General features: G+C 41.2%; 2 protein-coding genes across 2 annotated transcripts; one reads left to right on the forward strand and one right to left on the reverse strand.

Annotated features, from left to right (window-relative positions):
* Window positions 1-59: 59 nt before the first annotated feature.
* LOC124849722 (CD59 glycoprotein-like) lies at window positions 60-1,168 on the forward strand. The gene is made up of 3 exons (XM_047329282.1): window positions 60-389; window positions 486-587; window positions 802-1,168. The coding sequence occupies exons 1-3, from the start codon at window positions 341-343 to the stop codon at window positions 969-971; spliced, it is 321 nt and encodes a 106-aa protein (XP_047185238.1). The 5' UTR covers window positions 60-340; the 3' UTR covers window positions 972-1,168.
* Window positions 1,169-5,653: 4,485 nt separating this feature from the next.
* On the reverse strand, window positions 5,654-12,544 carry LOC118314546 (corticotropin-releasing factor-binding protein). The gene is made up of 7 exons (XM_035641071.2): window positions 12,391-12,544; window positions 12,169-12,256; window positions 11,203-11,360; window positions 9,822-10,032; window positions 8,480-8,634; window positions 6,414-6,534; window positions 5,654-6,123 (listed from the first exon to the last, which is right to left on the reverse strand). Exons 1-7 carry the CDS (start codon window positions 12,469-12,471, stop codon window positions 5,969-5,971), a joined length of 969 nt encoding a protein of 322 aa, XP_035496964.1. The 5' UTR covers window positions 12,472-12,544; the 3' UTR covers window positions 5,654-5,968.
* Between the last annotated feature and the right edge of the window lie 2,227 nt (window positions 12,545-14,771).

Genomic DNA, 14,771 nt, shown 5'->3' on the forward strand with positions numbered 1-14,771 from the left:
TGTGTGGACAATGCTGGACAAATGGCAAATGCAAATTCTGAAGTTGAGCAACCTCTTATTGACCTCTTATCAAATTCCTTTGGAAAAAATGGATTGATGATGGACAGTCTGGAGCTATATCAACATAAACTAACTAAGTATTAACCTTAAAGGACCTCTGGTGCCGGTGGACACTCCCCAAAACGTGAACTGCCCTATCATAATCAGTTGCCGGTTCAAAGGCGATGTGGTGAGCTCTTTTGAGGCAACAGAATACTGAAGGAAGTGGATCGTGTTAATTTGACACCAGAGGTTTGACACGTTTTCAACTTTCTGCATCTCGTTTGAGCAGAGGCCCGAGATGAAGCTGTGTGTATTTTTGGTTTTCATCTGTGTGATGCTGCCGGCAGGTAAGAAAGATGAGCATTCAGTACAGACGTTGATGCAATATTTTCAGTTTATTTTTCTCAACTTTGGTAAACATTTGAATTCTCCTTTGGCTGTAGTGTATGGGTTGAAGTGTTACACCTGCTGGGGGGACAACCCCGGCTCCTGCAATTCTGTTTGGGACTGTCCTAAATCCTATGACCGCTGTGCCTCCACAATAGGTAAGTTTAACTCATCGCCACTTTTGGCTTAAATTTACACATCATTTTTAGTATACATTTTTTCTTCCATTTTTGCTGTTGCACCAGTACAATTCTGTTCAGCTATGGCAAGAACAGAAGTAGTCGGAACTTTAATTCTGACATTCCACTCTTATGACACAATGTACCTTTTTTTTTTTAAAAAAATAACTTTTCTTGCTTTTCTCTCTTGCAGTGTCTCAAAATATGATCTCCAAACACTGTATGAGGAGTGATTTGTGCTCAAATTCTTACAGCGTGGGTGTCAGATGCTGTGCTGAAGACCTGTGTAATGGAGCAAAACAAACTGCAGTCTTTGTCCCTCTTCTTCTGGTGCCCATAGCTGTTAGTACACTATTCACATGAACACATTACATTCTCACATTGTAAAAATCTTAATGTGTCTGAATCTATCGAGAAGATCAGCTTTCTTGAAAAAAAAAAGAAGCTATACTGGGAATCAATCAACTTTGGAGGCTGTGGTGATCTTTTAAAATGTATTTGTATATTTTCTAAACTCTTGGACTATTGAAAGGAATAAAATGTCTCTACTGTATCTGTAATTATTGTGATGGTTCCTCTATTTATATCTTTATTTAGATACTGTATATGTTGAATTATTTCTATTTTATCATGTGCCATACATAAATACAATACAGTAAAAATACAATTTGAGTTGTAATTTCCTTTACTGGACAACTGTTGCTATCTTTTTGTGGTTTCATTGTGGGGTTTTAGGGTTAGGAGAGGAACAGTAAGAGGAAGAGCACAGCCTTGTGATCACAGATGGAAAAAAAAAATCACATCTTTCGCAGTAGAGGGCAGTATAGGAGAAAGCAAAAGGTGGCACACTTAACATATTTGTCTGAGACCAAATTCAAGTACCTACCAAAATATTGAATATTCTCACAATTTACTTTAATTCATCTACTTTTTTTGGCAATAGTCTTTTGTAACAGGAATGTATGGTTGCAATTTGCTTGTAAAATCAGGTAAATGGGACGTAATCATAATAGAGTTGAGTACAAAATAACAGCTATGGCTGATGTATAACAACATGCTACATTAAAAGCTGCAGAACATTTTTTTTTTCAATATTTACAACTCGGTGGCAGCCAGGGGTCACGCTTTGATTTACCGGAGTAATCATATTCCCATTGTACAATTAATGGACGTATTTGTGAAGTAAAATCACAGCCCCACAAACTTCCAAATGACCTGCTGAGCACTTGTGAAAGAGCAGAACAAGACCACACCCGGCTGACTATCGGCTCTAATATCTATTCAAAGTGGTTTATTACACAGTAACTGCACATAAAAAAGAAAACAGAGAGACCTTTGTTCAGTCACTCCTAACGTGACGTGGTCTGCAAAATCAAAGGGAAAACTAAACAACAAGGGTTTTACCATTATACAATCACCCCAGTTTCAGGATATAATTCATCTGTGTGTATTCACCATGTCAGTAGTTTGTATTGCTTTATATTATCAATAAATTGTAATAACAAAAAGTAAAAACTGAAGAGTAAAAGTGAGATTTTAGCTTTTTTTTAAATTGAAAAACCTGATGAATCTCTACTACTAATCAAAAATAGAATTACCACACATTAGTTTTGTATCTGCAATTGTGATTTCACATCAAATCATGGAACTAAAAAAACCCAATGTTACTGTAGCTCAATCAGAGGTTCCTTCAAACATAATCACAGTAAATCATGCACAAGATTATGTTCTGCGAGTCGGCTTGTTGCTCAGTGGGATCACACTTGGCCACACTTGATTGCAGCAGCTCGCTGTGGGAGCCATATTAACTGAGCAGTGTCATGTTGATGAATGAACGGGAGAAATTGTTATTTTATCAATTGATTATTTATGTTTAACAGATGTGAATTCAAGAAATGACTCTAAACCGACGCAGGACACAGCAACTACATTTTTAAAGTGAAGTACCTCAAAGTCACATACTTTAATCACATATACGCCATGTGAGAATAGTGAACTGTATATAATTTGTTGTGTGTGTGTGTGTGTGTGTGACTGTGAATGTGACTTGAACTGTAAAAATTGCAGTGAGTGGTTGACTAGAAAAGTGCTACACAAATACAAATCATTAAATTTTTCATAAGAATGGTCAAAAGACGTCTTCTTCCACCAAAACAGAACGTTTGTGATATTATGTTGAGCAGCAAATGAATTTGGAAATCGAAACCTCTGCACAGGAAATAGTTTCAGCTGATGTTCATTTTGATATTAGAATCAAATTATTGGGGAGTCAATGCCCTCATGCAGTGTTTATTAGCTCTCTGATCAGGGGATTTTTTTGTTTTGCCTGAAAAAATGGTATGCTGTATGTCATTCAATGATACCAAAGTAAAACCTAATTTTTTAAATATCCCAATATATACAATCATAGAAAATATACCAATGGAGAACTGCTCTTTGGAAAGAGAAAGAGAATAATGAAGTTTTTCTCTCTCTGGCATTTTCACTAGCCAGTCAACAGTGAATAATATCTTAAATAAACATGATTATCGTCTTTCTGTTTCCGTAGTGTTATTAATAACACAAGCATGTCTCATTCGGTGATATGTGACCCTTTCTTGGCCCAATAAGTGACAAACTCATTTCCACTAACACTATAAATACATCACTGACTATTGAAGACCGCTGTGCCCAGTGTTTGCAACAAACACAGACTTTATCCCTTTCGATGGCATCCAAAGTGCATTTCGTTCCCTAATGAAGACTGAAAATTGCAACACATCGAGTGAAAAAAAAAGACATCCGCTGGTTAATTGAATCATCGCGGTTGAGCAGGTTTGAGATTAATTCCACGTAAGGAGAAGATCAAAAGCGAGCCAGTTAGGGGGATGTTGAGGGGAATGAGAGCACTGAGGCTTGTGGGATAATCCCATTAAGAGCTGCACATTGGTTCAGACTGAGGATCCACAACTGTACAGTATGTCGGAGCTCAGGGCGAAACAGTCTATGAAGAGATGGAGAAGGGTCACAAGCGAACCTGCGTTCTGAACGTGTTAGAACACTGCATGTTCGTCTGTGATTCTGTGCTTTCAGAGCACAGCCTTTTTCAATTATGATTTTGAGCAATGATCAACGTTTGTGTCTGGAACAGATTGGATTACCAAAAAAACAAGAGAACTGCACTGCTTAATACTAATTGCCAAGGACATATTTTAATACACTGGAATACACATACACATTTGCATTGCATTTGTCGTTGCAGGGTTCATCAATGACGTCGGCTGCGACTACGCTTGCACGCATTAGATCTAAAACTGGAATTTATATGTATTTGTGCAAATATTAGCATTTCCATACCACACACTGTTTATCAAAACCACACGCCAATGAAAATCATCTGAAGAGCTATACCCAGTGCTGTATTATATATGTATGTCTAAATCAATGCTTACTTTTTATTAGTGACATAATAGCATTTCATAACGTCTTGATCTCATTTATACCATAAATGATGAATGATTGCTAACTCTAAATAAACTGTGTAGACTGTGTCTCTAATCCTACTGGATGCAAACATTTTATGCAGTACTACATTATATGACGTCATTTTCTAACTTAATCGTTACCTCATGATGACGTCATTCCAACTTTATTATCATGAATTATTTTTTGATCTATAAAAGCTTTAGTTTGTGTCCATAGTCCTATAGGACACAGAGATTCCTCGAAAAATGCTTTTTTGAAATATGCATGACATCATTTTCTTTGCGACTTCTTTATGACGTCACTTATCACATGATGTCATATGATAGGGAATATATTTGTGATCAATATAACATTTAGAATATCTCTCAAGCTCTATTATTCTTGGAGATATCTTGGAAAGTGTGTTTTTTCAGATCATGTTTCAGTTGACGTTGACCTTTGACCTTTGACCGATCAGTTAATCAAGTTAATCCTCTGGATCCAAAGTAATATTCCAACTAGGTCTGATGTTTTTGACTTGTTTTGTATACACAATGTTGAGAAGGTACTGTATCATGTTTACCATATTTAGTATATTAGTTTTGTGTGTTTGCATTATAACTTTTGACAATAACACAAAACAGAGTAAAGCTGAGATGGGAATGCCATTAGGTTTTACAATAATGTAACTTTGGACCTGCTGTTATAAAGTTTAGGAATCTTATAAGTTCCTGCAATTGATATGGACAGGATGATAAAAGTCTTAAATTTCATGGCAATCCTTCCAGTCGATGTAGCAATATTTCACTTGAGCCAAGTTATGTCCTCAAAGTCGGTCAAGTTATGTTTTTATTTCAAAAGTACAATATTTTCCTTTACTCGTGAAAAACATGCAGACCATTTTACATGCTCTTATTTCTTATTTCTTTTAGCCAAAAATCTATTGATCGACTCCATACTGTGCAGAACTCAGCTGCCTGGCTTTTAACCAGAGCCATGACCACATCCCTCCTGTTTGGGCTTGGTCACACGTGTCTCCCAAAATGTTTTGAAATTGATTTTATGGGCTCACAGATTACTCTTCAGGCTCTCAATGGCTTTTCACTCATATAAAATAACCTTAAAGTGCTTGAGACAGTATTTTTGTTGTTCGTTTGAGATTAGATTCAGACTCCAAAAAGTAGAACAAATGCACAAGAAGATGCACTAATAGTCTGCCAATTATTACCTTTTAGCTTTTTTATTATTTATAATTCTCACTTACCTCTCCACACCAAAAAGGGGGCGGGCACAAGGATCCAATACTGCCTTCAGCAGGAGACGTGTCCACTGTTTCTATTCCATCATCTGCCCTGATCAAACCCAATATTGGCAACTCATGGATACGTATTGCTGGAAAAAAAACACATAAGCACATCATGTATTGTATTTCCATCTGAACTAGACTGAAGAACATTGCCATATTTTCAGATATAAAGAGCTTAGTAGTATTGCGGCCTTGGGCAAAGTGGATGAATCCTGCAGAGGCACAGTAGTAAACACAAATCAAGGAAACTTCTACAGAGACACTCACTCAAGAAGGACATTCAAAATTTGCTTTGTCATGCGAGTCATATTTATTTTTAAATTGTCATGGTAATATAAACAAGAGACAGCAGAGATGAAAACCCTCCAACAGAAACTGATATAAACTAAGAACAACAGAGGGGAGGTTGCTCTCGCTGGTTTTCATGACAAACGGCTTTAAAGGAAAACAACGAAATCCACCATACTCCATAAATCTGAGTAGACTGAAAACAATCATTCAAATAAATATTCTGTGACCAAGGCTAACATATTCAAGACAGTAAATAAAATATCTGGCAATAACAATACAAAATATTTATTGATGGCATGAGTCAAACTGGGACATGTTCTTATTCCACAGTGCAGAAGTTGACCAGACTGTTCTCTCGGGTGTTGGGGAGCTCGTTGTGTTCCAGTAGTCGGTACTGGAAGGAAACGCGGTTGATGTAGTTCCCACTGGAGACCAGCCTCAACACGGAGTTATCACAACCGATCTTCATCTGGGCTGAAGGGGCGAAGAGAGAAAACAGTGACTTTACACCGGAGCACACACGGGACATGTTGTCTGATAACCTGCTAATGACTCTAAAAAGGACTAAAAATTGAAAATGTGTGAAAATGTTATGTCAAGGTCAATGAAATATTCCTGATCATACACTATTGCGGGGATGGCGTGCAGCAACTGACACGAATATTGACGGGCTGGTTTTACAAAAGAGGTGGAAATGTATCGGCGTTTAACTTTGTAAGGGAAATCAGGTTGTAAAATACAATTTGCACATTTTGCAGACTCACCGAGCCCAGCGAGGGAGAAACAGAGGTCAGCCACAGGGAACATCTTTGAGGTGTCCACCCCGTTGCCCCCTAGCAGCTCCACATAGTCACCTGACCCCGCACAGGCTGACCACACCTGCCTCTGTAGAACACAGACAACAGTGTACCGGTGGTGAAGTGAGGTTGAGGCAAGCCGTCTGTTTTGTGTCTCCCGGCACATTCACATGGATGCAAATGTGACGCAGAACATATTCCTGAAAAGTCGTTTAATGCCCACGCGTACCACATGCGGGCTACAAAACACGAGGACAAAGATTCTGCTTCATAAAGAAGAAAAGGCTTTCAGCACATTTGCCAGGTCTCACTGTGTGGTGAAACATATCATATGCCAGATCGTGTCAGCGCTGGAGAATGGTCTGGTTGCACATATTATGATTCTACTTTAGTGGAAAAAACTGATCCGGCTTGTTAGTATTTCTTTAAACCAATCGCAGCTGTCTTGGGTGGCCCGAAGCCCAGGAGGCAGACATTGTGCAGGCGATCACTGTCAATAAAAAATAATAATAGGCCGAAAGAGCAGCTCACGTTTCAGTCCCTTGGTCCATGATTTATATCTACGCTCCTCTTTTATGACAGACTCTTGACATGCGATATGATTACAAGCAGCTGTATTTGCTTGTACAACTGTGAGCACAAATCATCTTTTAAATTGTTCCACTTGATTTCTGGAAGACTTCGAACTCTCCTCAGCGTTTGAGTAGAAAATGTCACGCTGTTGTATTTGGCCCCCGTGAATGAGGAACTCACAGTTTGTCATAATGTCAGAGGTCTGGCAGCCGGCGTCAGAGCAGCTGCTAACATCTTCAGGAGCCTTTTCATACAGAATTCACACCGTTTCTGTCCTTCTCTTACTGAAAGAGATATGGATTTCTTGCCATGTAAAGTGTAAAAGATATGAATACATATCTTTTACACTTCCGTACTTTAAATATTTCTACTATTCTGTCCACCTATTGCATCACATTTTGCAGCTTGGCATATTTACAAGGTTCTTTTCTATGAGTTGAACTTGATAATGCTGTGATCCGTTTCACATTGTTTTCACTTTGTCATTTGATACATTGCCGTTTCAAAAAAACAAACAATTGATAACAACACACTTGTTTATTGCATTAAATACACATTTTGTCTCAAAGGTCTATTGTTTGTGCACGACTCTCAAAATCCTCGGATTGTTTTCAGCTGTCTATTGCTGTGACATCCACACATGGCAAATTCAATATGTATAAGGTCAGAATGGAAGCCGGTCATAAAGAATGGAAACTGGGGGAAGCAGCTAGCCTGTCCAAAATAACAGATTCTTTTTTTTTTTTACATTTCAGTATTTGCACAAATGAACCAAATTAAACTGAATGAGTTATGGGAGTTTTTTGTTAAATGTTGGTTCTTAACCTAAGAGGATTTAATGAAAATGATCCCAGAGGATCCTGGAGCCTGACAAGGAACCGGAATTACCTTTCTGTTCCACTTACACAAACTGATACAGCTGCATTGACGTGCTTTTTCATTTGTCCTCCAGCTTCTAACCACCACACCACACAGAGCTCTGATTGGTGAATGAGCACAGCACCAGAATCATGACGGACTGCAAAACAAATCGGTTACGAGGTTTGTTCATGCTTAGCTGAATGGCATTAGTTTTGACCCAGAGTTTGATGGGTCATAATGATGAACTGAAGGTTTATATCAAGCTGTAAATAGCATTGAGATTTATATGATTAGTATATGGCTGCACCACTAAAACAAAAACATGTGCAAATCTCATTTTACATTATCACCATCTGCTTACAAGTGTTTGCGATGACAGTGGCAGTACCACGGTTAAACCACAGGCCATTGACTCTTTGAATGCCATCATTCTGTCTCATAAATGTGATTATTTAAAAAAAGAATTCAAATAAAGCGAGAGTACAGCTTCAGTAAGAGGTTTCTTTCAAGGCGAAACACAAGGTTTTTTTGTCTGTCTGTCTGCCTGTCTGCCTGTCTCCCTGTCTGTCTGTCTGCCTGTGTCTCTGTCTGTGTCTCACCTGTGGGCTGAGCTCGTTGCTCCTGGCCTGCCCCAGGCTGAGTTCTGTCAGTCGCATCTCCACGGGGTAGATGATGGAGAAGCTGCAGTTCCTGCGCTGGTGTGGCATAACCATGGTGAAGCTGCCCTCTGGACTCTGAGACATGATGTTGCAGGCTTTATACACACACACACACACACACACACACACACACACACACACACACACACACACGCATACACATGCACACACAGGCAGAGATTTCAAATTAGAAGCACCCATCACTAGAGAAACTAATTATTGACACCTCATGTCACAAATAGGACATAATCAAGGCTGACTGCGGGGAGGGGGACACAATTAGGGACGAGCGTGGCTATTCAATCCCAGTTCTGATGACAAAGATGGGAAAATAATGAAATTTGAATTGATAACAGTATGGCAGACTAGACGGGCACCAACTGGAGTCGGAACACTTTACTCTTGCGGGCCTGTTGTTCATTTAGAAACATTTTCATGGTAAATGAGCCCTTGCCTATCAAAGCCGAGGGGAGAATGTTAGAATAACTATCATGAAGTGCTATCTGTTCTGCAAGAGCAACATGTGGATGGCTTTCGACTGTTGTGCATGTTTATCATTTTTCCATTCTTTTAATGTTGGTTACATTAACATTTGTACAAAGGGAGAGAGTGAATAAAATGAATAAAACATTTGTGCTTTTCAAAACTGACCGTCCCAAAGGGGGAAGTCCTTATTGGCCGGGAGGGGGTCTCCAAATGTTTAAGGACAGAACTTGTTTGCTGTGACTAATTTATGTGTCATATATACCTCACATATTTTCATACACGTTTTAATGTTGCTTCATGGCCAGTCTTATCCAATTGGGGTGACAAGGCCGTTGGGAGATAATCCGGTCAACCCTCCCTCTCGTGTCCGCGCTCTGTCTTTGTCTGTCATCGCCTTTGCAGCCAGACTCGGATTGTTATGTTATGTTGCCTGACACAGTGTTAACGCCGTGTTTGTCAAGCAGCTGGAAAACAGGTGCATCCCTCTCATTCAATCTCTTCCTGTCGCTCTCGGCCTTGATTTAATGCTCAACCAAGCGCCAAATGTCCAGGAAAAACACACACATGTGTGCACACAAGCAGGGAGCGCCAGTCAATCCGTCACCTTAAAGCACAGACAACACAAATTTGATGGAGATGCAAGTCCTTGGTCCTTGTTTGTACTTTTTTTTTATCATGGTTTATTTAAAATTCTGTTTTACAATTTTGGCATTCTCTCTATTTACTCTGTATCTTTCTACTTCCCTCAAACTTTCTCCGCCATACATCGACTTCAAAGATGAGCGGCAGGACTCACGAAAGGGGTTGTGCAGCTTTTTGACAGCGAGGGTGAAGCCGCTGTCGTGGCTGTGGATGCGAAAGAAGATCATGGCGACGTTCTGAGAGGAGCGGCTGGCGGCTCCCGTCGCCGGAGAGGAGCAGTAGTCCGTGTAGCGCTCGTGCACAGGGAGCTGGTGGTCCTGACTGCTGGGGAACTTCTCTCCCTTCAGGACCCAGCCGTCAAACATCTGGAGGAGGAAATGTTGTATTTCAATTTTCATATAAATCCTCCTCCAAAAAATAGCTAATAGTCATTTTATCAATTCAGCGTTTCACTCACACCTCCTCTTCTTTTGGCAAAACAACATTAGTTATGGGAAAACATCAGATAAGATATGAAAATTTGAAGTAAAAGAAAAAAGTGTTTTGATGAATACCAGTGCTCCAAGCTGGGTCCTGGAGAAAACAACTAGAATGAAATATGACAAATTGTCATTCTTTCTTTTTTACTATTATATGACTTTTTTCTTCTTCATAATACTAAGTAGAGTGAACATGACGGACTATTGTAGCCACATTTTATGGTGGAAGAATATTTGGTTCCCCACCAAGTAAAGAGCCAAAGCTGAGTAAAAAAATATAAAAAGTATTTTGATTTAATGTTTGCATTGGTCAATATGCCGATCTCCAAAAACAGTTTTCTCTTAAGCTTGATTCAAGCATCTGCTGTTGTGTCAAAGACAGTCAATTTCATTTTACCTTCAAAGGGCAATTAAGGTGGCTTTTCTACGGCTGTCATTCCAATGAGATTCACAGCGCTATCCACCATTACATGTTGTGTAAATCTTATTTACTACCGTTGATCTATAAATATTTAGTTAATCGTGTTTATATACGCATGTAAAAAAAAAAAGGGAAAAAAAGACGAGGAGGTGTGTTTGGTTTTCGTGAACATGATGAGCATCATTCTCTAGATGATGATGATGATGATGATGATGATGATGATGATGTGTGCAAGTTACAGCCAGCTGCCGTTGGTTATCAGGAACAGAACCTCAGTCAAACTCAGCCACTGTTATAAAGTGATAGAATTCCCAGTCTTTTCTCGCTGTCGTGCCTTTTTTCACCAGTGTGGCCCACATGAGCTGACACTGCAATGTAACTGGCGGGCATTGGCTTCAGAACCAAAGCCTCCGCTTCCCACACTTGCTCTGCGTGATGTGACCAATGCAGAGAAGAGCCAGTGTGGTGTTTGGCCCTTAAACACTGCCTTAACCCCGCTTGGCACCGATGTAATGGAACGGAAAAGAGATGAAATGGAATTCAGGAAATGAAATGAACTTCCCGTCCTCCTCTGGCCGTGACGGCTGAGGATGTGTGGGATTTTTTATTTCTATTTTTGGCGAGTGGGGGCCAACCTTGATGAAATCCCCGGCGCCGCAGTCGATGCTGACGTCAAACAGCTCCAGGCTGATGACCTCACTGGGCTCGGCGATGACGAAGGCAGCGCAGGCCGGCTGCGGCTGCGTCGCCACGAAGGTGAAGTAGCCATCGGTGGCTAGCATGTCCAAGCACCCTATGGACCACAAAACACACAAGTACACACGTGTTTCGCTCATCCTCCTGATAGCGAAGGGATTTCACGGAAAAATCTTCACCCGTCTTTGGATCAAGAGAAAATCCTGTGATTTTTGTTTGATCCGTAGACATTGGTCATGTGCTGAACGTGTGACGCAATCCTGGTCAAACACAACAATGCCCAACAAAAGTGTGTGGCTGGAGATTTGTTGTTGTGTTGTTGTGACGTCTCCTTTTCTTTTTTTTGTTGTTGCATGAAATACAGCAGATTTTAGCTCTGGGGAGAAGTGGACTCTGATCAAAGTGGACTTACTTAAACACTGACGTCTTCATTGACCTAGGGCTGCAAGCAAGGATTATTTTCATAATCGATTAATCTGTCGATCACTTTCTGGATTAATCGATTAGTTGTTTGGTCCATAAAATGTCCTACAATGGTGAAACCCCATGATATGTTGTTTTGTCCACACACCAAAGATATTTAATTCACTGTCACCGAGGAGCAAAGAAACCAATAACTATTCACATTTAAGAAGCTGAAATCAGAGAATTTTGACTTTAAAAAAAATAAAAATACTTCGAAAAAATACTAATCGATGATCTAAATAGTCGGCGATAAATTTAGTAATCGAATATTAATAGATGAATCGATCAACTGTTGAAGCTCTACATTGATCACATTCTTTCTTTCACTAAGTTCATTGTTCTGATTGTGAATGCAGGTACAGGACATGACACTAGAACTACAACATCTCTGCATCAGGACTTCTGGGTTGTTTGCCAAGTCGGTAAAGAGCACAACTTACTGAGAGGTCGGCGGAAAATGAAATCCTCTGTTTCTCTCTTCTGGTCCAGACTGAGCAGAGAATATAATCCATCTGAAGACTCGATGTCCTGAATCAAACATCACACAGGCAGTCGTCAAGTTGCGGCTGACATCTTTACTTCACAGATTATACCTTAAACCCGACTTATCAACTAGAACTATACAACTATATCTATAACTATCAAACAAACCGGGGTCTTACCTCGATGTAGCGACTGAGCCCCATCCTGGAGGACATGGAGACGAGGAAGAGGAGCAGTTGTGCGCGCAGAGCCGGAGACATGATGAAGTGCGTCTCTCGGTGAAACGTCTCCTGAAGCAGAGGAGGGGAACAAATGCGCTGGTGGAGAGGTGGCAGCGTTTATAAGAGCACCGACAGACAGGCAGGCAGGCAGACAGGCAGAGAGAGAGAGAGACAGACAGGCAGGCAGACAGGCAGAGAGAGAGAGAGACAGACAGAGAGAGAGAGACAGACAGACAGACAGACAGACAGGCAGGCAGGCAGACAGACAGGCAGAGAGAGAGAGAGACAGACAGACAGAGAGAGAGACAGACAGACAGACAGGCAGGCAGGCAGACAGACAGGCAGGCAGACAGGCAGAGAGAGATAGAGAGAGACAGACAGGCAGGCAGACAGACAGGCAGAGAGAGAGAGAGACAGACAGACAGACAGACAGAGAGAGAGACAGACAGGCAGGCAGGCAGACAGACAGGCAGAGAGAGAGAGAGACAGACAGGCAGGCAGGCAGACAGACAGGCAGAGAGAGAGAGAGACAGACAGACAGACAGAGAGAGAGACAGACAGACAGACAGACAGACAGGCAGGCAGGCAGACAGGCAGAGAGAGAGAGAGACAGACAGGCAGGCAGGCAGACAGACAGGCAGGCAGACAGGCAGAGAGAGAGAGAGAGACAGACAGGCAGGCAGGCAGACAGACAGACAGACAGGCAGAGAGACAGAGAGAAAGAGAGAGAGACAGACAGACAGAGAGAGAGACAGACAGGCAGGCAGGCAGACAGGCAGAGAGACAGACAGAGAGACAGAGAGAGAGAGAGAGACAGACAGAGAGAGAGACAGAGAGACAGAGAGAGAGAGAGACAGACAGAGAGAGAGACAGAGAGACAGAGAGACAGACAGACAGAGAGAGAGACAGACAGGCAGGCAGGCAGACAGGCAGAGAGACAGACAGAGAGACAGAGAGAGAGAGAGACAGACAGAGAGAGAGACAGACAGACAGGCAGACAGGCAGGCAGAGAGAGAGAGACAGACAGACAGGCAGGCAGGCAGACAGAGAGAGAGAGAGAGACAGACAGGCAGGCAGACAGAGAGAGACAGACAGACAGAGAGAGAGACAGACAGACAGACAGACAGAGAGAGACAGACAGAGAGAGAGACAGACAGACAGACAGACAGGCAGATAGACAGACAGACAGACAGACAGGCAGATATAGAGGCAGACAGAAAGGCAGAGAGACAGACAGACAGGCAGACAGACAGACAGGCAGGCAGGCAGGCAGGCAGGCAGATATAGACAGACATCAACATTTTCATATGTGCTGATTTTGAAAAGAACAAAATTCTTTGACAGGGATGCACGTATGCAAACATGGTCTTACACCCTGCGATGACCTGGATTCAGTCCCCACAGCAGGAACTATAGGCTTGACCCTGAAGTCTGCACAAAACTGAACGAGTGCGAAGTCGGTGAGGGATCATGGGGCAGCGGTGGCCTTAAGCCTCCGTTTAATCCCCCTGTGAGGTACAAATCTGTGAACTTTTTCCTCAGGGGAAATGCTGAATGGAGACGAGAACATTTCTAATAGCATTAGCGCTGGACTCAAGTCATTGTTTACTCATTGTGCTTGTTTTTCACAACCCCTCTGTTATAAATGTAATTTCTAGGAGACAGGGATCTCTACCATCTGCCTCCACTGATACACACATTTGACCTTTTATCTCCCCCTCCTCTCGTCCTGCTCTTTACTCTGGGGTCAGCGACTTGTGGCCTCTTAGTTAGTTGGTAAGACTCATTTTGTTCAACTCAAGCATTCGGTCGCGGGCCATCGCATCATTTTGCTTGAACAACATATTTCACATTCGATGAATACTGTTGGTTGCATTGTTTTGGCAGACAAAGGTTACATACTACTGTTATATGACTTGTACGAGAGTTTGCCAGAGACTGATAACTACGTTCATGGTTGTGTTGTTCCTTGTATTTCTCGCATTATGGCCACATTATGGATCATATAGCTGTACAGCATTGTATTGATGACATATTTTAATAAAACAAGAACAAACTGTGGAGAGAGTCACATTTTTCACTATACACAAAAGACAAAAAACAAATGGAGGTAGAGGAAACGAGAAGGTGGAGAGAGAGAAGAGATTTATTTTTTATTTTTATAAAGACACATTATCTACATATTGTCACAGTCAGTCTAGAACAATAAAGTCCTAGAGCATACTTCGGCCAGTGAAACAATTGTGCAAAATACAGTTCATTGTCGTCAGCAGTACACGTTGGTTTTTTTTCACAACAACAACATTTTTGAAAAAGTTCCAATGTTTTTGTAAAGATCT

This window comes from Scophthalmus maximus, chromosome 19 (genome assembly GCF_022379125.1).
Source record: "Scophthalmus maximus strain ysfricsl-2021 chromosome 19, ASM2237912v1, whole genome shotgun sequence".
Lineage (NCBI taxonomy): Eukaryota > Metazoa > Chordata > Actinopteri > Pleuronectiformes > Scophthalmidae > Scophthalmus > Scophthalmus maximus.

What these genes read in the sequence shown, in the direction of transcription:
- LOC124849722 (XM_047329282.1), top strand. Translation starts at nt 341, where the DNA reads ATGAAGCTGTGTGTATTTTTGGTTTTCATCTGTGTGATGCTGCCGGCA. An exon ending in CTGTGTGATGCTGCCGGCAG is followed by an intron (nt 390 to 485) that starts GTAAGAAAGATG and finishes CTTTGGCTGTAG; the next exon opens with TGTATGGGTTGAAGTGTTAC. An exon ending in CCGCTGTGCCTCCACAATAG is followed by an intron (nt 588 to 801) that starts GTAAGTTTAACT and finishes TCTCTCTTGCAG; the next exon opens with TGTCTCAAAATATGATCTCC.
- LOC118314546 (XM_035641071.2), bottom strand. Translation starts at nt 12,471, where the DNA reads ATGTCTCCGGCTCTGCGCGCACAACTGCTCCTCTTCCTCGTCTCCATG. An exon ending in AAAGCTGCACAACCCCTTTC is followed by an intron (nt 8,635 to 9,821) that starts GTGAGTCCTGCC and finishes GTGTGTATAAAG; the next exon opens with CCTGCAACATCATGTCTCAG. An exon ending in TTTCTCCCTCGCTGGGCTCG is followed by an intron (nt 6,124 to 6,413) that starts GTGAGTCTGCAA and finishes TCGCCCCTTCAG; the next exon opens with CCCAGATGAAGATCGGTTGT.